Raw genomic sequence first — 19707 nt, 5'->3', positions numbered from 1 at the left:
TCCAAAAATACCCTTGCATGTAAATCTAGACCGCCCCCGGTGTCGCGCCAGCCGGCCGATGACCAGCGACGGGAGACGAGCCAGAGACAGAAATCCGCTCTTTATTCCCACATGTGACTACATGCATGCCACAAGGTTTATCGTGCCAGGCCCTGCCATTCCGAGTGCTCTTTAGCTGGTGTATATGATTAGGGACATGATTCATTAGTGTCCTAGATGCTCATGTTTCTGTGGGCCATGCACTTCAGTTATTAGTTCTAACGGGGTAATCATGTTTGCCATCTTTTTTATTCAAACTTCACAAAAATATGGCCGTCTGCACTGATTGGGGATCAGACCAAATCAGCGAAGCAATAGTTTTCCTCTCCGAACATGTTCAGTCGAGTACAAAAAATCATTATTCAGAGGACACAGATTGGTGAAGCGGTGTCTACCCTCACATCTGAGGCCCCTTGCTGATTTTGTGCTTTTCATCGTTCATCGCGCATATCCTAGGAAAATGTGTCCCAGGTTGATGTTAAACGGTTGTGTCACTCAGATGTGCCCAGACCTTCCAAGTCCTTCAGAAGCCTCTCTCCCTGCTGCAGCCTGCGATGGTTGTAGACAGGGAAGCTGTGCTTTCAACTTGAAAGTGTTTCTCCTTCATTTGGTCCCATTAGCTTCGTGTGAGAACTTGTGAGGGTGCCTGCTTTCTGCGGGTGGGTTTAGCACTTGAAGTGGTGAAGAAAGGATGTCAATAAAAGAGTTGGTAAGCGGAGGTCCTCTAGTCAGATTTATTGGTGGTGCTAACGTGACAGCTTAGTGGAAGCGTCTGAGGCTTTGAAGCCGAGCAGAGCGGGGTTCCTCAAACTCATCGTGCCCAAAGGAATCTCTTTCACAGGCCCTCTCGTCTTGTGACGGTTTCCCACGTAGCGTTTTCTTCTCTTTCCCCGGGTTGCCAGGTTTCTGCCGAGGTCAGGCGGCGAGAGGGCAATGCTGCAGAGAGGCTGCCCAGGTTTTCTTTGGTGCAGGGGTTAGGGGGGAGGATTGGAGAAACAGATCTTTTTTAATGAAAACATAGCAAGAGAGAAGAAGAGGCTCAGAGACAATATATTCCCTGAGAGAAGCCAGAGGGGCTAGTCACACAATGGGCCTCTCACAATGAAAAGGCCCATATTGGTTTTTGAGGCGATGGGTCTGCTTTGTGACTGATGCGTTTAGAGGAGCAGGAGGATCTTAAGGCCCATTTTTCCTGGCGGGTTGCTTGCATTCTAAGCACGGCTGAATCAAATTGAGCGTGAGATTTTGCAGCTCAAAGAAACGACACGTAAACACAATCCTGAAATAAGATGCAGTGTTTTTGATCTTACACATTAACATGTTCTCAGTTAGTGGAGTTTACTGAGGCCTACCTAATAGATGTGTTGCCAAGGGATAACAAGCGGTAGTACATGGGGAGAAAGCAGTAAGATGCAATTGGAGAAAAAAAAGTTCACCTTGATGAGCTGGTAGTGATAATGAGCTTCAACTAAATATTGCAATCTTTCCAGATAGCGTTTGCACGATTGTCATGGATGTAGCTCATTTGTCTTCAAACAATCTAATTAGTGAAATTATAACCATGTGACAACACAAGGTTTTATAAGGTGAGAAGACTGTGATGAGCAGAAAGCAAACAACTGGACCTTAACACGAAACAGTGCAGCTCTTTTTCTCGTATTCATGGGACTTAGGTCCTGTTAATAACAGTAGGTTTAGCTTGGAGATGACTGTGAAATAGGGTTAAAAGCTCTGAGAAAAGCAGTTAGAATTATTTCTTAAGACTCCAATGTAGTCACAGGAGCGCTAAAAAAACGAACACAAGCGATCGAAAGAGAAATGATTTAGGGTCCCGACGCTGTCCCTTCGCCTCGTCGTAGATTTTAATCGGTTTGGCCCCAACATTGAAGCCTCGCTCTCCGACTTTCCCTTTCTATCTGCATGCCATCCTCCCTCCTTTAGAGCCCCCCGACGCTGCTACCCTCTTTTCCCCTGTGGGAAGTTTCCACCCGCACCTGACCCGAGAGCAGCGTTTTAATATTCCACCGAGGCCGTGGTAATGACTAACCTGCAACACCCTCAGTCCGGCATGCGCTCTGCTCTATGGCCTCATTTATGGACAAATTCACACAAGACAATCATGAACGCCGGCTATTTGTGGGCTCATTAAACCAAGATTGCAATCTTGGTCTGTGGGGCGTTATGCCCCTAAAATGTCTAAAACATTTTCCATTTAACTGAACCGCGCCTATGGCGCCCCACTCCCACGGCGCCCCACTCCCACGGCATGTGCACGAGTTCTCCTTTGCCGATGCAGGTGCAGCAGGTTTTACGGAGGACCGCCGTGATGATCGCCCTCCTCCCGTTGCCAAAGCTTAGGCGTGCCCATCTGTGGTTTCTCCGTCGCCTTAGAGATGTTCCTGGCTTTTTTTTTTGGTTGATTTCCGTGAAAACCCATGTCTGTGTATCTCTTTCCTCCCCTTGTTCCTGCCCCAACCCTCTCCGCCTCTCCTCGTGTTTCTCCTTCCCCCCACTGTGCTGACAAGCAGCCCGGAGCTATGGCCGCAGAAGAGGTAACGTGTGGCACTTTCTCTGGGGTTCTGCCTGCCGTGCCGGCTGGGTCTCGCTATCTGCTAATATCTGTGCTGTGATTGAATGAAGTCATATTCTTTTTGACACACAGTTTTCCTTGTCATGCATTTGAATCAACATGGGGCATAGGTGACGCAAATCTGTCTTTGTGTGGTGAAAGGAGTAGAAAAAACAAAAATCTGGTTGCGAATTGTCTTTTTCTCTCCCTTCTGAGACGGTGCTTCACCCTGTGACCTGTAATGTCTGCAGTGTGTAAACAAAATAAACAATCTGAATTGGCATGAGGGATTTCATTCCGTCAGCATCAGCAACGCCGCTAGCAGATGCTTTCAAATTCTGTAACATGATCATTTCGGGGGGGGGTTTCGTGACTCTGACTCAGAAGGGATTCGTCATCAGAACGGCACAAACGTTTGCTTCAGAGGTGGCTTATCTCTAATTTGATGTGCTTCTGTCCCCCCCCCCCCTTCCCCTCTAATTCTCTCTTTCCTCAGCAAGGAGGAAAGAGACTATGTGACATTTGTGAGGTTGCTAGGCCGTAGTTACACTGTGTGTTACAGACGTAGCAGAGAGAAAGTGGACTATATTTCTTACGGTGTAAAAAATGTAATAGCTTACAACATTTATCAACCCAAGTGAGGCCCATGTGGTTCCACTGCAAACGACATTTGGACTTGACTCCAAACAATGCTGACAATGGAGAGTCCCTCCATTCCCAGGTCAGCGTGTTTATCGTAATTCGATATGCAGTATGGGCTAAAGTATAGCTACACTGGGATGTTGCACCTGTATTCAGTTGTAGAACGTATTGTTGACTTTGGAACCTGTATATTCATGGATGTCCACATTCTTTTGGCCATATGCTGTTGTTGTATTTTTTTTTTCTTTGCAAATCCCTCTTTTAAAATTCTAACGGAAAATCAACTTAAGGAAAGAAAAGCTTTGTCGATTGGCGCCGTAGTTTTATATCAATTAACAATATGTTCACACAAACGGATGATCATCTGACTTTGTTGATGGACGGACTTAAGTCAGAATCCTGAGCCTAAACTAAAACAGGTTCTGGCACAAAAAAGGTTTCCTGATGCGATTCATCCATTCATTCATTTATCTCTCACCCTCTCTTGTTTTTATTCCTTCAATTTCACACCACTCTGTCTTTCCCCTGTCTGCCTTCCTGGTGTCCTTCTCTTCCCCACTTCGGCCAGGTCGCTCCTGTCTCTTCCCCTTTGAAGACGGTTTCCTTGACGACGGTCACGGCGACCCCTCCTTGACCCCGGGCCTGAACTCGCCCACCCGCTGTCAGAACGGAGAGAGGATGGAGCGCTACTCCAGGAAGGTTTTTGTCGGAGGCCTCCCCCCTGACATTGATGAAGGTACCAAACAAAGAATAGATTTTATGAGAAGTAAATTAAAAAGTAAAGGAATTGGTATGGAAATATTTTAAGTAATACGCTTATTCTCTTTCTTGTTAACTGAGACGATGTGTGCATATAAATATAAATGAAGCTGCTGCAGGAAGTCGGTTAGCTTAGCTTAGCAACAGAGGGCTCTGCCCCCCAGACGGGGCCTTGCACGTTGTCAAAGTGAAAATGTAATTTTGTTGTCCTGGCCAGAGTCAAACCATACTAACTTTGGCTTTTATACGCCTCAGAGAAATGTGCCTGGAGCTTTACGTTTTTTGTTTTTTTTAAAGCCTCACAATCTATGTGTTTTCACACCGTTTGACGTGCTTTGGTGTTACGTCTGGAACCTGCAATTGTTTCTAGAGTTTACCGTCAATATGAAGTGTTCACTGTTGCACAAGCGCATGATGCATTACGTGCCCTTAGCTGGCTGAAAAATTCATGAGTTGCCCCAGCACGAGTCAGCCCAGAGCGGACTGGAGGTGCCCAGCCTGCATTCCTGTTTAATGGGGTGGCTACCACCGCAGCGGGAAAGAAAGGAATAGAAACCCGTGGAGGTCTCAAATCTGAGCGTGGCCCTGTCATATGCATTCTACTTGATGGTTTGTTATCATGCAACAGTTAAGTCATTTTCCTCTTTTGCTTTTTTTTTTTCTTCTATTTTCCAGATGAAATCACCAACAGTTTCCGTCGCTATGGGCACCTGGTGGTCGACTGGCCCCACAAAGCCGAGAGCAAATCCTACTTCCCACCTAAAGGTAACAACAGATTCTCAGAGAATACTCTGTGTTCTTTCCCCCATCTGTCAATAAGGTCTACACCAATAAATAGCACCTGGGTGCTTTGCAATATTAGAGTTTTGTAGAGAGTCGTGTTACCCAGAATTCTGTGGCCCCGGCTGTGCCAGCATGGAGGTGTCTGTTTATCTGAGCTACCCCATGTAGTTATCTCCCAGAAACCCACACGCAGCATATAATGACTTTAAGTGGCCACCAAGAGTTCTGAGCCCGAGAGCTGTTTGCTTGAATGAGTACCTGAGGAGCGTGGAAGTTTTCCTCTGTTCTGTCCAGCCTTTCGGAGTGTGGTTTTACGGCAGGTGATCAGAACAGCAGCACCCATTTTCAAACCTCCACATCACCCTTTCTGGCCTGGGAGCTGCTGTGTATCATATTAAGAAATCTATTAAAGGCGCTCTGGAAATAACTGACATTCCATAGGCAGATGGTAATAGGCCGCATCTGGAGGACCTGCTGAAATCTCAACCAGTTTCTCCACACTCATTTTTCTGCTTTTTTTTTTTTTTTTTTTAGCTCAGGAGGCTTATTTAAAAAAAGGCTTGACTACTGATATCCAAAGCCAGGAGGAAAAAGGCAGCATCCTTTTAGGGGAATGAATGAGACGCCCCACTCCAAAAATGAAAAGGGAACTTGCTAAAATAACCTGTTTAGAACACACTCTCCATATGTACTGGCAAGGGAGCATGGTCAGGTGCCTGGTGACGGAGTTCTTGGCACTAATAGCTTCAGGGAGGTTTGCACATCTGTATGTGTGTGCTACGGATTGCGTGGCGGCTGGATTACAGATGGGGAATATGTGCCAAGAGGTCGTTGGCCTCTCGCCGTCTTAAATGTCCCGACGACCTCGGCCCGAACGGAAGACGGTTGTCACTTTCCATTATGCTTCACAATGAATGACTCATGTCGTGGCTTAGTCCAACTTCGGGGTCAGGCGAGGACGCGTGGAGAGAGAACCGGGGAGGAAGTAGGAATGGCCATTAGTTAACTTTGCCCAATGCTGTGGTGTTTCTAAAGGTGATGCCAAGACAAAGGGAAGGCTCTTATTTTTTAGGTGCTGTCTAATTATATTACTTTACAATATTTAAGTAATGTATATTTGGGGGGCTTTTAACTTTAAGGATTTGGTTCATTCTCAAGCTTGTTTCCAGTTGCAGCGGCCAGATGCTTTCAGCGTAAAAGCTCTGGTGAATTTATACTAGGGAACAATATGATATGGCGCTTCCCTGCCCTATTTGATGCGACTTTTTGCATTTAAAAAAAAAGAGCCCCTGACAAGCAATGATCAATTTGCTCACGCCCTCCGTGTTGTTGCCAATGAGCTTAAAATGTGATGGGATTGGGTGAGGAGGGGGAGGCTGTCAGCCTGCCGGAGCCTGGGAGCTATAAACTGCTACGAATGTTAATGCCCACATCGTGCTGCAAAAACAGTGCGCACGATTTGGTCGAAGGCTTCAGAAGCTTAGGACTGAAGATTGCTTTTGACTCTAACCTACAATAATAAATTTGGTAGAAGGACCTTTTTTCTTTCATGTAACAAGAATGAAGCAAAGGCTCAAGTCATGGCAGCGAAGTGCTGCAGTACACTTACTCAATTTATATTCCCACTCTTATGTAGAGATTGTACATTTTTTAATTGATATGATTTGTGGCAGTCGATTCTCTACTCTGTGACTGACTGCTCTCCAATTGCTCCAGAGCCTTGGGGCCTGTTTGTTATTAGGAAAGCAGATGTTCGTGTCTCCCTCCATCCATCTTACCAAGCCACCTTTTCCTTCTTGGTCTGCTGTCAGCAGTCGGCCTATTTACATTTTGTGGCAGAGTTACACCCCCTGCCGATTTCTCTCCATCTCGCGCTCTGTTGGCTTCATCTATCGATGTTGGCCCTGAAACCTCCTTTTTGTAGGTTTTGCTCTCTTGCCTGCATCCATGTTTTTCTGACAGTGAGTGGCTGATTTGTTTCGAACCCATACACAGACAAACATGTCTGTAGATACAAATGAAAGATAGTCCTCGATTTCAATGTCGCTGTTAAGTCCGGAGACATGCATATTGTGTCTCAGTCAGTTTATCAAGTCTTTGTGGATTGGATTTCAACACAGTCAACACAACATCCAGTTAATGAGGTAATGGAGAGAATTGGATAGTAATGTGGTATGTGGATGAAGTATCAGCTAACATTAGGCAGGTAGCAATGCATTACTTTCACCCAGCAGGGTATTTCTAGACCATTGAGACCATCTGGGTTCATTTGGCGGGTGTAGCTAAGCTTTGAACTCTGGAACATTGTATCTGTGGAAAGCACTTAAAGGGATCATTTACGTGCATTCCTCTCATTTCCGTAAGTTGGCAGAGAGGATCGATACCACTCTCATGTCTTTACAGTAAGTAATCTGCCGTCAGCAGCAAATTAGCATAGCATAAAGACTGAAAACAACGGCAAAGCTAGCTAGCTCTAACATCAATTTGTCAATTAGTGAGGTTTTAGGGAACTGTTAACCAGATGTTGTTACCTCTGGACATAGCCATACTTGTTCTTTTCCCTGTATCCAATCTGCATCCAAGAGAGTGAACGTGTTATCCCCAACATGTCAAATTATTCCATTAAAGGTCAAATGCGTAGTGTATTATAACCACATGGTTAGCATGAAGCTACCATCTTCAGCTAGTTAGCTTAGCATAAAGACGGGAAATGTTGTAACAGCTCGCTAACTATCTACATGGTTAGTATAAAGCTACCATCATCAGCTAGTTAGCTTAGCATAAAGACAGGAAATGTTCTAACAGCTCGCTAACTATAAGGATACAGTTTACTGAGCTTTATAAGAACTGATAGAAGTCATTTCCTTTAGACAGAGACGGGCTAGTTGTTTCCCCGGTTTCAAGGCATTCAACAATGCTAAGCTAGCTTAATATTGAAGATATGGAACATAAGTATTTCTTCTGTTTCCAAAAATGTCACATTATTATATTGATGGATAAAGCATTACGCCAGGATTAATTCATCAATTGGTAGGAATTTGCAGTTTCTGCCACTGCTGGCTGGCCCCCGGGACTGGACAGATTTCTGTATGAAGTCGGCGGTTTGTCTTCGTAACCCGCAAGGCACTCTGCCGACGGTTTGACTCTAAACAGCGCTCCTAGGCTGGAAAATGCTGCGGGTGTATTCCCTTCCTCCCTGGACAGTGCCGGCAGCTAAGAAGCAAAGCCCTATAAATCTCGGACACGAGCCACTGCAGATCTGCGCTTTTCTGCTGTGGTGTAAGCCTCTGCACTGCGCAAAGCTGATGGAAAAAGACCGATCCGCAGCACTATTCAGACTAAATATGAGGGCATTAAAGGGCCATTAAAGCCTAGTGGAGTCTGGGCCATGTTGGTTCTACTGTGAGACCACGTGGAGTGTCTGTCATTCAGGCTATTGATGGGACAAAGAAGAGAAGGATGGGGGACATTAAGATTGTCAAAAATTGAACTGTGATGCAGTTTATTTTCACGCCAAATGCTAACAGAGAGGGCTACTTCTGGGATTGTAAAAGTATGTTTTCAACTCAAATAACACTGATTTCTATTAGGTTTGCCTTAAAGTCTTAGGGATGCCATAGAAGTGAACACGGGGCCTTCTTGTTTCCTTCACCGTGAAACCCATTGCAGCTCATGGAAAACACTTGTCTCCTGCTCCCCATGCCCTCCTGTGTATTTTCACACTCGGCAATCGTTCGCCTCCCTTCTATCCTTCTCTTCCTACTTTTTCTCACTTTTCTCCCCTCTCTTTCCATTTGTCTCACTCCTCAACCCCCCCCCCCCTCTCTCTCTGCCCTGGGTCACGGAACACGTTGTTCCCTCTTCCAGACTGTGAGCTGCTGGCTAGCGCTGCCTTTTCATGCTGTATGTCATTGTTGGATGTGTGTGTGTGTGTGTGAGACTGCAGTTGTTTTTCTCTGAGGGGAATTTAGTCGGTGTTAAACCACGTGATTTCTTCCAATGACAAACCTCTCTTTATATAACCCAGCGACACAGAGACAGGGGTCTTATGTCGTGTGATGACGGCGCGGCGCAGAGAGAACGATGACGAAGTACCAAATCCCCCGAGTCTAGTCTAATTGTGTGTGTTTTCGGTGGCTGGCCCAGAGGGACTGTGGCTCTGCATTGACCAATCACAATAATACACATATTAAGCGGATCATTTAAAGCAGCAGATTGCAATTAGTTTGGCATTGTGCATATGTAATGTTTTTCCCATCATGGTTCAGCTCGTTATTAGGGAAAAGATTGCAGCCCCGCAGAGGTTTATCAGCCGAGGTTATTTGACTCTACAAGAGGGATAAAAACAACAGCTAAAAACATTTAATTAGTAAGAGCCTCTGCGTTTACTTTGCATAACACTAGCTGCAAACTATTACCCAACAGCGTGCACGCTAAACATGGAGCAACATCTGATATTAATCCAAAAGGGACACGTAGATAATTATTGTGTCTGTGCAATAGTCCTCTTTGAATGAATTGACATGGGAGGCCCTGTGAGGCACTAAGCAGCCTATAAAAAGGTCATTACAGTGATCAGTTTTTATTTCATGCTGTAAATACCTTAATTTCTTGTTGGCACTTCTCAATTAAATGAATATCCAGTGCAGAGCAGTGAATGTGTGGTTCTTGAGTTTACTACGGAGACCCAAACAAATATTTTTAGCTAGTTTAGCTGTACATTGTCCTAGAGCCAAAACATCATCTTTCTTTTACTATACACCAATTATTATTGATTGAGAGATTATTATGCAGATAATTGCCAAAGATGACCATAATCAGTTCCAAAAAGGGATGTCCCCCCTGTTGCTGTGCAAAACATGTTTTGCGTTAACTGATATATTTGAGAAAAGGAAAGCAACGTTTAGCCGTATTTTGAGAGGCCAGTGAATGAGCAGAAATGTGCAAATGTGCAACGAAGTCATCAGGCTGGAGCTTTGACGCTTCATGTGCTGCGCTGTGACGCAAATGTCAGGGAGACTCATTGTGAGTGACGTCTGGACACGCACCACTCACGCCTGCTTTTATTTCCACCTTTTGATGCTCAATGCATTTTGTCCACACCCCAGTAGCGCATAGTCCCCCCCCCTCCTTTCCTTTGCCTGACATTGAAGCATGACACTTGCACTTAGCCCTTTGCACTGGTGCTGCATTTGTCTGCATAAGAGCATCTCAGTGTGTGGGAGAGACTGAGAGACGGGCTTCTCAAGAGGCACCGGAACATGTGACCGTAGTGGTCTCCAGAGACGCTGGATGCTGGAGACGGAGTAAACTCTGGTAGAGGTCTCCGGGCCTGCATGCATAATTGCCTCCACTTGTGCATATCTCTACGTTCCACTTGCTCCGCTCAGGCAGTCGGCTCATATTCCCCTGACTCATGGGTGCCACAGGTGGTGCTTGGCTTCTGCTAACACTCCCACAGCGATGCACTCAAAATACAAAACCCATAGAGAGCAATAATATATACTGCTTTTTCACAAATTGATATATAAATGATATATTCACCTTTTTGTCTCTGAACTATCTGGTTATTATTATATGTGGTCGTGGTCTACTCGACGTCTGTAGGAGTGTGTGATGGATGTATCCTTTTTTTTTTCTTCTTATTTCTCCCTCCCAAAACGGCTTAATAGCTCTGACCTTGGATAAGGTCTTTGCGCTCAACGCTAAATTATTCAATAGTACAGAGTGACTGTCTGCATTGCCCCCACCCGAGCAAAGACATCACCAAACTCTCTACCTGAGCCCATTCTCGGGGGCAGATACGCGAGGCTGGGTCGATTTTTGCACGGTTCTTTTAGAAGTGCAGCACTCTTGGCCATTTAATCTGAGGCAGCACCGACAGCGAGGTGCCGGCTGGAGAGTAAATGAGGACAGAGAGAAGCACTCCTGCCTGTGTGGAGACAGAGTTCCCTGTTTGGGGGCTCAGTCAGGAGATTGCTACCTGCAAGTTTAAAGCATCATGTTCATGGGGTATGTTTTATATATATATATTGTATAATTTTTTCCCTAAAATCTCTTCTCACTTCTCCCCAGGATACGCCTTCCTTCTCTTCCAGGAAGAGACTTCTGTCCAGGCCTTGATCGACGCCTGCATCGAGGAGGACGGCAAGCTCTACCTGTGTGTTTCCAGTCCCACCATCAAAGACAAACCAGTAAGTGCTAATTGCCGTGGGTATCCTGTTATCTTAGCATGTTAGACATGTTGTAGACAAATTACTCAGGGGATCACTACAATTCATCCTCTGGGCTCCCAGAACGTTGCGATGGCAATAGTTTACAAAAAATGGTGGACTGGACAACTTCATCATCCATAGAGCCAAGATCGCTTATACGTTGCCTCCTTGTCCTGCAGGTCCAGATCCGTCCCTGGAACCTGAGCGACAGTGACTTCGTCATGGACGGCTCTCAGCCTCTAGACCCCCGCAAGACCATCTTTGTAGGGGGGGTGCCGCGACCCCTGCGTGCAGGTGAATTGCTAAAAGGAATGGGATGTCTTTTCTTTTGTGCGGCTGGCACGGGGCACCGAAGGTTCCCCAATCCTCTGCTTGGGTTTCCAGGAAAAGGGCCAAGTGGTCGTCAAGTTAAGAATTCATGGTGTAATGGAAGGCTCGGGCTATCTGTTCTTAGGATAAACATCGCCGGCTGGTCTGCAATGTGAACCCAACTAATTATGCCAGCAGTTTGAGACTGCTGCCCTGATGAATAGTGCAGTAGGGTGGATTTTTAAAAATGGCGTCAATCACCAAAGGTGAACTTTTTTTTTTTTTTCCCTCTTTCCTTCCCTCCAGTGGAGCTGGCCATGATCATGGACCGGCTGTACGGCGGCGTCTGCTACGCCGGCATCGACACCGACCCGGAACTCAAGTACCCGAAGGGAGCCGGCCGCGTGGCCTTCTCCAACCAGCAGAGCTACATCGCCGCCATCAGCGCTCGCTTCGTTCAGCTGCAGCACAACGACATCGACAAAAGGGTGAGCGGGTTCACGCGCTTCCCGCGTCCGTCCCCCGAGGGAAAGGGGGGGGGGGTGTGTCCATCGCACCCGAGCGGTTGCTAACGCTACTCCGATGAGCGCTGGCCCAGTCTTACTGACAGATGTTTCAAGTTGCAGACACATAGGGTTGCTTTTAATTACAGCAGCTCCGTATACATATACATCCACTCCGCGGTCTTGGCTTATTTTAGGCGGAGCGTTTGCATCGGGGGCCGATGGTGACCGAGGGAGACTGGTCGTCGGCCAGGACGCTGAGCCTCGGGCCGGGCGGGGCGGTCCAACGCCCAGCCGGACGCCCGACTATCTGCTTTAGTTTTTTCCACTTTTGCCGTCTAATTTTCTCATTTCTAGCAATTGGCGTCCAGAATTCCCATTAGCTGCAAATGGCTCTTGATGATGGGACACAGAAGCTCGTTAACCTTGGTCAACTTCCTGTGTGCTGGGTTGATATTGGGTTTTAATGGTGTGTCGGCCCGGTTTCCTGCGCTGTAGTCGATGCAGAGTTTAGCTGAGAGGGACGTCGTCTACTGTTGTGCGATTTAATAACCTTTCATTTTGTGGCCATGCTATAACAAGGTTAGCATTCCGCCCCTGCCTGCTCGTGCTCTGAGGCGTCTCCATGGCGACTGAGCTCTCGTTTCTCATCTCCCGGCTTAGCGGTCAAACTCGTTGCACTGTCCATATCTTCCTGGTCTTATTTTAGAAAATTGCAATAGTGGATGGCCTCGCATAGCCGTTTTGTGGACACTGGCTTGAAGGAGGTTTCGCAGACCGCGACTGCGTTAACGCAGCAACCGTTTTGGGCTCTGGTAAACTCAGGGCCTCCTCTCGCTCCCCTTTCCATCCAGGTGGAGGTGAAGCCGTACGTCCTGGACGACCAGATGTGTGACGAGTGCCAGGGGGCACGCTGCGGGGGGAAGTTCGCCCCCTTCTTCTGTGCCAACGTCACCTGCCTGCAGTACTACTGCGAGTACTGCTGGGCCAGCATCCACTCGCGGGCCGGCCGGGAGTTTCACAAGCCCCTGGTGAAGGAGGGCGGCGACCGCCCGCGCCACGTGTCCTTCCGCTGGAGCTGAGAAGGGGAGTGGGGTCTACGAGTTGCCCCGGGCCCGTGCCACCGAAACCCTCTCCCTCCTTCCCTACAGGCCGGGGCCGAGCTTAAACACCACAGCCACCTCCCATCCGCAGCCCGCCCCCCCCCCCCCCCTCACTCCACACGGCTCCTCTCAAACACCTGCTGTAAAAAAAAAGCTAAAAAAAAAGCTAAAAGGATACCATGGTTCTGGACTTATCTACTGACGCTCCCTCTCTCATTGTGGGGAGGGGGGGGGGCGGGGGGGGGGAATGCGGAAAGTCTATCAGCTTCGAATTTGCACTTTGGCACAAAATCTCACACACCCGGGACGGTATGTTAGACACCCGGCTACTTTCAGTTACCCCGTGCTGCCGACTGGGTGGTGTGGCACGTCCTTTTGGACCCCTCCTCCTAACTGAGACGGAGGCGGCGACCATACAAATATTTAAAAAGCGTATATTTTGTTGTTTTGTACCTCTATCTATACATACATAGATAACTAAAGTTTTATGTAAAAGGAGCATGCACTTATTTTCAAAAGCTGTAGTTATATTGCCCCTACTGGAAAAAAAAAATGAACCAAAGGCAAATGAACGCATGGAGAAAAGCTGACTAGGTGGCGTAAGATGTAGCAGGACAGCTATCCAGTAGTGTTGCCTGTACCGCTCGGAGTAACAATACCACGGCTGTATTCGCTCTCAATTCTGACTCGGAGTATATTAATACCTCATACGCGCAATCGGATTAGTTTGCTTTTGGTTTCGAGGTCTTTATTTTTATAGTAACATTCATTTTTTTAGTGTTCCGTAAATGTAATGCTGCAACAGCTTTGCTGCTAAATCCGTGACATAAACAGACACCACAAGTACTTTATCCAGGCTCGGCTGAAAAATAGCAGATAGCGGATCGAGAGAAGCACCGACTGTTTTGGATCGGCGAGCCGCCGCGGGGGGGAGGGGGAGGGGGGGGCAACGATGGCTACCTTTGTGGGGGTCGGGGTGGGTCAGCTCCTCACTGCATGTTTATTTCATTCAGGTTGCTGCATGCAATAGACTTTTCAGTATCACTTCTACTATTGGATCCTGCCCATGTTTGCACAACACTACACGGACGTAGAGTCCGATCGAACCCCTCGCGAAACTGGACCGCACCGGGGAGGGCTGGAACCACGGCGCGGAGACGACACGACAAAAAAAAAACAACACAACCTTAATAACCACGAATCAAGTTAAATGTAGGATTACCATTTACAACTGTCGATGATAGGTGAAGTACTTTTTTGCAGTGATTGTTGATATAATTGTGCAATTTTTTATACCGTACGTAGTTAGGTCTGAGTATGCCTAGAACTGTGATTCGCTTTAACTGTCGTCAGTGTCCGACATGGAAGTCCTGTGAAACTTCATGACTAGTGTACGCACACGTACATATGTTCTCTACACAAACACACACACACACACACACACACACACACACACACACGCACGCACTGCACCAGTATGCACGGAGGCCTCTCAGACACACACACACACACACAGGCCTACAGACGCGCCCGATGCGAAGAGAAGGCGTGACAACGTGAGCTCAAGCGTAGAACCGAAGGTCTTTAGTTCTTTTTTTTCTCCGCCCCTTGTCGAAAAAAAAACGCTGCACGTTTACGTCTCCAAATGCAACCAAAGAGCTGACGTGAAACCAGACTGCCGGCACGCCGCCACCTGGGAGGAGCGTTTGATCTATGATGAGGAACGTGGGAAGAACAGTTGAGGGGGTTTTGGGGGGTGGGATCAAATTAAATGTTGAAGCTACTGGAGGTTGATAAACTGAGCTCTGCATGTGCTTTCACTACATGACTGGGGAGGGGGGAGGGGGGAGGGGGGGGGGTGTTGCCATGTGTGCGAGCTGGGGTTACCATATTTGTCCCCCCCAAAAAAAAAGAATTCTCCTGCAAAGCTTGAAGTAATAGACATGATAGTCGACAAAATGGTGGACATCTATTATAAGTAACTTTTAGTTTTCATCATTCAAATAACGGTGCAACAGGAACTTAGAAACGCAATGGCTGCTGAAGATGGCGGCAAGGGTTAGGGGTGGGGCCAAGTTACACTGGTTTCACAGGTTTTGGGGAAAATCTGAGCGGGATTGGACATCAAGTTCATGTGTGTTGTCTCTCCCCTCCCTTTTCCTTTTTTTAACCCTTGAGGTGAGATTGTCCCGTGCAGGCGCCCCGCAGTCCCTTTTCTCGTTTTAGTCGCAAACTGTTCATTTAATCAATTAATTTTTTTTTAAACTTTTTTTTTTGCTTCAGGATAGATGTTTTTGTCATCCAAGAAAAACTAATTCAAACTTAAGCGAAGAGATTTGTTTTCTTTTAAAAAAAGAAAAAGAAAAAGAAGAATCTAACCACAAGTAATAATAAGTATCCCTAAGAAAGTGAATCCTAGGTAATTTTTGTGACATTTCTTTCCCTCAACCAGACAGCTTTTCTATGTTTTTTCCTTCTCGATGATAGATATCTGTTATGCACTACTCTTTGTACCCTAGCAGTTTGGCGGTCAGCAGCAAGACAAAAAAAAAAGACGACAGTGTGCTTTCTGACCGGCAAGATCTTTTGCAATACCTCAATTTTGAAATATATTAGGAGAGAAACTGATATTTTCTAAGTTTATTCAGATGAAAAAATATATATTAATTTAATTCTCAAAGAGAAACGATTAAACAGATTGTTGACTTTATTATTTTTATCATGCTTATTTACTTTTATTTTAAGAATCTATTTTTTTGAAAACGACAACAACTGAAGGAGCAAGAGCTTTATGACGAATATAATGATGTAGTTGGTGAAAGTACAGTCTTGTGCTTGACTACAAGGGATGTTACTGTGAGCATCCCACTGGTCAAATTGGTTGAAATATCAGAGAAGAGCTCTTTAGGAAAAATAAATACTATCAGGTGCTCAAGAGAGAAAAACTAAACATATTTCCCAAGTTTTTGTATATTTATAATCAATCATTTACTATGCTGACCAGAGTTGTGAAAGAGATCTTCTGTTCATTATTTTTTTAAGAGAAGTTTTTTATGTTTCCTAAAAGTACGTGTTCCCTTTTTTGTTTTGTAAAAAAAAAAGAAAAAAATAGGCGACATGACCCTTATTTGTTAGCCTGACATTGTTGGGAGAAAAACAGAGGCTTGTGGGAGTCACTGAACAGTAGAGAGGCGAGAATGTTTTTTTTAACACAAAACAGACACATGTTTTCACCTGTAACTTGATGGAAAGCCCCTAAGGTGCATCATATTGACTGGTGGCCTTCTATTCACGCAAGACTTGAATTAGTCCCATTTGTTTAAGGCTAAGAACCTTGATTCTTTGTTGTAATGTGCAATACTGTTTGTACTGTTTGTAGAAAAAAAAAAGAAAACAAGAAGAAAAAAGGCATAACTCTTTATTGCAGAATTATTTTCATTGCAAGCATTGTGATTCACTAAAATCATTTTCTACTGTGTATTTACCTACTCTACCTGCTAGTACCTTCCAGTAGTAATGTAGCCTTTGTACTGAGAAATTTTCATTATTTTTAGAGAGTTTTGCTAAAAAATAAATAAATTTAAACATATTTACATATTTTCATTTTTAATTTCGTATTCTCTTTCTTTAAAAACTTCTTTCTCGGTCATTAATAGTTATTTCTGGGGGAGACTTTCATATCTGGTCACTGTCATTAATATTATTTTGTATTTTTACTTGGAATAAATTAATTTTATGATGCTAATTCTTTAAAAGTTTATTTTTTTCATTTGTTCACTTTCTTTTTTTTTAAACTGGAAAAAAAAAACTTTGATATTGTTACTAAAGTGTCTCGATTCTTGAAATGCTAAGCTTCGTTATGTGTGATCTTGCTGATGTTGCTTACATTACTTTGTAAATGATTCACGGTAAAAAAAAAGAAAAAAAACTATTCAGAATCAACAGACTTATGTTTGGTGATTTGGGAAGTGATTTGCAATGTAAACCAATGAATGGGCAATAAAATACAAATGGCAGAAAGGAGCATACACGCAGGATGTTGTGATGTAATTTTGGAAGATTGGCAACACCACTGACAATTTACAGTGATACTCCAATACTACCACCTCTACTACTACTACTACTACTACTACTACTAATTCTACTATTACCAATGCCACGAACTGTACAAATAACTCATCCTCTCTTTGTGCAGTAGACAAAGGACATGGCGTTCCACCTAGAGAAAGCGCCATGTCACATCCTCTCTCCTTGTAGTAGGTTCGCTCCCTGCAGAGTGCACCAGTGTGATTGTATTTATGTATGAATGTAAATGTAGAGATTCACTGTGTAATGTACAATGTTTGGGAAGAGCATGTATAACTATACAATCCTAGTTATACATAGGAGGCAATTCATTGTCTAAAGCAGGGGTCTCAAACTCATTTCGTTTTCGGGCCCGACCAGTCGTAGCCCACTTCGACCACTACGGTCGACGGATGGGGTTTGAGACCCCTGGTCTAAAGTGGTTTTATTCTTCTTTCCCAACTTTTTTTTGTCCGTTTTCATCCAACGTTCCCCTTCCTTAACTGCCTTAAAGATAAAAAATCAAATTGAAATCAAGGGAAATGGGCCCTGCTACATCACCTCTCAAAGCTCCGGCTGGTAGTTCTTACACTTTGCCTTGGGAATAACTGATTAGTGAACTTCAGAGGTGCCAGTCGGCACATTTCTGCACAGGGCCGAGATGGCTACTTCCCCCTCCGCCCCCAGTCTTAATGCTAAGCTAATGTGATCAGTGGTCGGCTCTGACTTAGTTCACTGTGAAGCTTTAGCCAATTAGCTTAGCATAAAGAGCTAGCACAGTTCGATTTAAAGGTAACTTAATCCAAAATCATTTATTAAAGTCACACGACATGTTGGTGTGGGGGTCTAATGAAGTCTAATACACTTGTGTCCAATGTGTGTTTGAGGTGAACAAACATGAGTCAATGTGTTATCTTTTAAAACATTAACAGTCAGGCTGTTTTCCATCGTCATGTTAAGCGGCTTCAGGCTGAGGATTCGTGTTGTATTTTTATCCAACTCCAAATAAGAACGAAATAAACGCGCCGAGCGTCCTCAACTTATCCTGAAGTGTTTTTTGACGTAAGACTTCAGTGGTCACGTGACAGTCCTTTCTGCTGGGCCTTTTCTAGCAGTTTATACAGCTGATGCTGATACTTTAGTCTTCACCTCCATACCATCAAGTGTTTATCTCCTGGTCCTTTTCTTTCACTTAACATAATTATGTATACCTTATCTGTAATACAAAGTGCAAATGAAAAAGATGATTTGAATGACTGCACCCATTTTATATATTCTATGGAATTGTATTTCACGTAACTCGACTTGGGTATTATACTGCATATTCACTTCTGCTTCAATAGGTAAAACACTGTGGGTCTAGTCATGTTGTGAATATACAAATAGATGTGCTTCTTTCCACAAGTTCCACTACTTTTGAAATGAGATGGGTTTTTTATATAATTTTTTTAAAATCTAGACATGTGCTTATTGTCTCTCGTTTCTTTTTTCCTGAATTGAAGACTGGTTCCATCTTGCCGATGCTTTTGAGATTGTCTTGGTCTGAACTTCTTGCAGTAATACTATGATTTGAAAACATGAAGCTCCATGCTGCTAATGCTTACTACTGCTTCAGTTTGTAGTTTGCCACCTTCATTTTTCCTTTTTCTGTACCAATAAGCAAATCTTATTAAACATAGTTGTATGACGCTGTGAAACCTTGTCGTCTTTGTCATGGCATGCCGTCGAGTTTAGAAAAGAGCTGACCAGTACTAAACTTAGTCTTTATATCCATTCATTTACCTTTAGTATAATAGATTAATATCAAAGATTCAGACTGTGTGGCAGGGAAATCATCTACAGATCAATATCTGAACAAATCATCCCTCCAAAAAGTCAATTGGGTTCTGGAGCTTTCCATCAAAACACGCAATCCTCATCAGTAGAGAGAGTCTGACTAGTTGTCATAGAAAATACATTTGCCCTCATTTCATTTTAAAAATTAACTTTGACAGCCCTAATACAATTTTAACATTAAAGAGTTACATTAATCTCAACCACAATTTAATAGATTGACGCAGTTATGGCAACCTTGTCTACTTTCGTTGTGCACTGACCCCTGACCCCTGACAGAAAACCACCGCGTGCCACAGTCAGTCAGATCGGAGACAGCGAGGCGGTAGTTGAGGACACAGAGCTTTTTGCATTGGAAGTAAAACCAACAGAAGAGAGGACATTCCTCCATGTGTCAAACGGACCCTTCAGGGCGGTTCGTGCTGGAACATGCTGGTAGCTGCTCGGCTACTTCCAGCTGATCATCTGCCCTGCAGAGGACCACCGCTGTGTCCCTAAAGGACAGCGGTTTGGAAAACGTCCCGGCTAAATGTGGAGGGAATGTTGGCTTCAAACACGTCACATGACGGAGAGCTGAGAGCAGAGCACGAGGGCAGCAGGAAGAGTCGCTAGTTCAACATGTTCCACCCGCTGGAAATCTGCCTCCATGAGGATCAAATGTGTGTAGTTGAGTTTTTAAAACAGTGTCTGAGATACACTCCAAATATTATAAATTAAAGCGTAATAATTTTAGTCTTCGGAAGAGAACTAAAATGAGATTAGAGCGACAGCCCTAATTTGAATTCATTTAAACATACTACTTCACTGTTGACCTTGTGGGGAGATTTTGTCTTGTTCTATTTGGTGGGTTCTACAAGTCAAGGGTGAGAGGCAACTTAATTTTACTT

At 44.7% G+C, this 19707-nt stretch overlaps 1 protein-coding gene across 6 annotated transcripts in view; it reads left to right on the top strand.

The window, feature by feature from the left end:
• cpeb3 (cytoplasmic polyadenylation element binding protein 3) overlaps nt 1–18674 on the top strand; it is a 33809-nt gene extending 15135 nt beyond the window's left edge. For 4 of the 6 annotated variants that reach the window (XM_037465292.2, XM_037465294.2, XM_037465296.2 and 1 more), the window contains exons 5-11: nt 2568–2591; nt 3819–3986; nt 4685–4774; nt 10868–10986; nt 11187–11301; nt 11623–11804; nt 12674–18674. In XM_037465292.2, the coding sequence (XP_037321189.2) occupies nt 2568–2591; nt 3819–3986; nt 4685–4774; nt 10868–10986; nt 11187–11301; nt 11623–11804; nt 12674–12901 (926 nt within the window). In that variant the 3' untranslated portion in view covers nt 12902–18674. The remainder of the gene's footprint in view (nt 1–2567; nt 2592–3818; nt 3987–4684; nt 4775–10867; nt 10987–11186; nt 11302–11622; nt 11805–12673) is intronic. The other 2 variants (XM_037465293.2, XM_037465295.2) reach the window with 1 other exon arrangement.
• Nucleotides 18675–19707: the final 1033 nt, after the last annotated feature.

The sequence above is a fragment of the Pungitius pungitius genome, chromosome 13, assembly GCF_949316345.1.
Source record: "Pungitius pungitius chromosome 13, fPunPun2.1, whole genome shotgun sequence".
In the NCBI taxonomy this organism is placed as follows: Eukaryota; Metazoa; Chordata; class Actinopteri; order Perciformes; family Gasterosteidae; genus Pungitius; species Pungitius pungitius.
The sequence above is the reverse complement of the archived record's forward strand: the minus strand, read 5'-3'. Positions and strand labels throughout refer to the sequence as shown.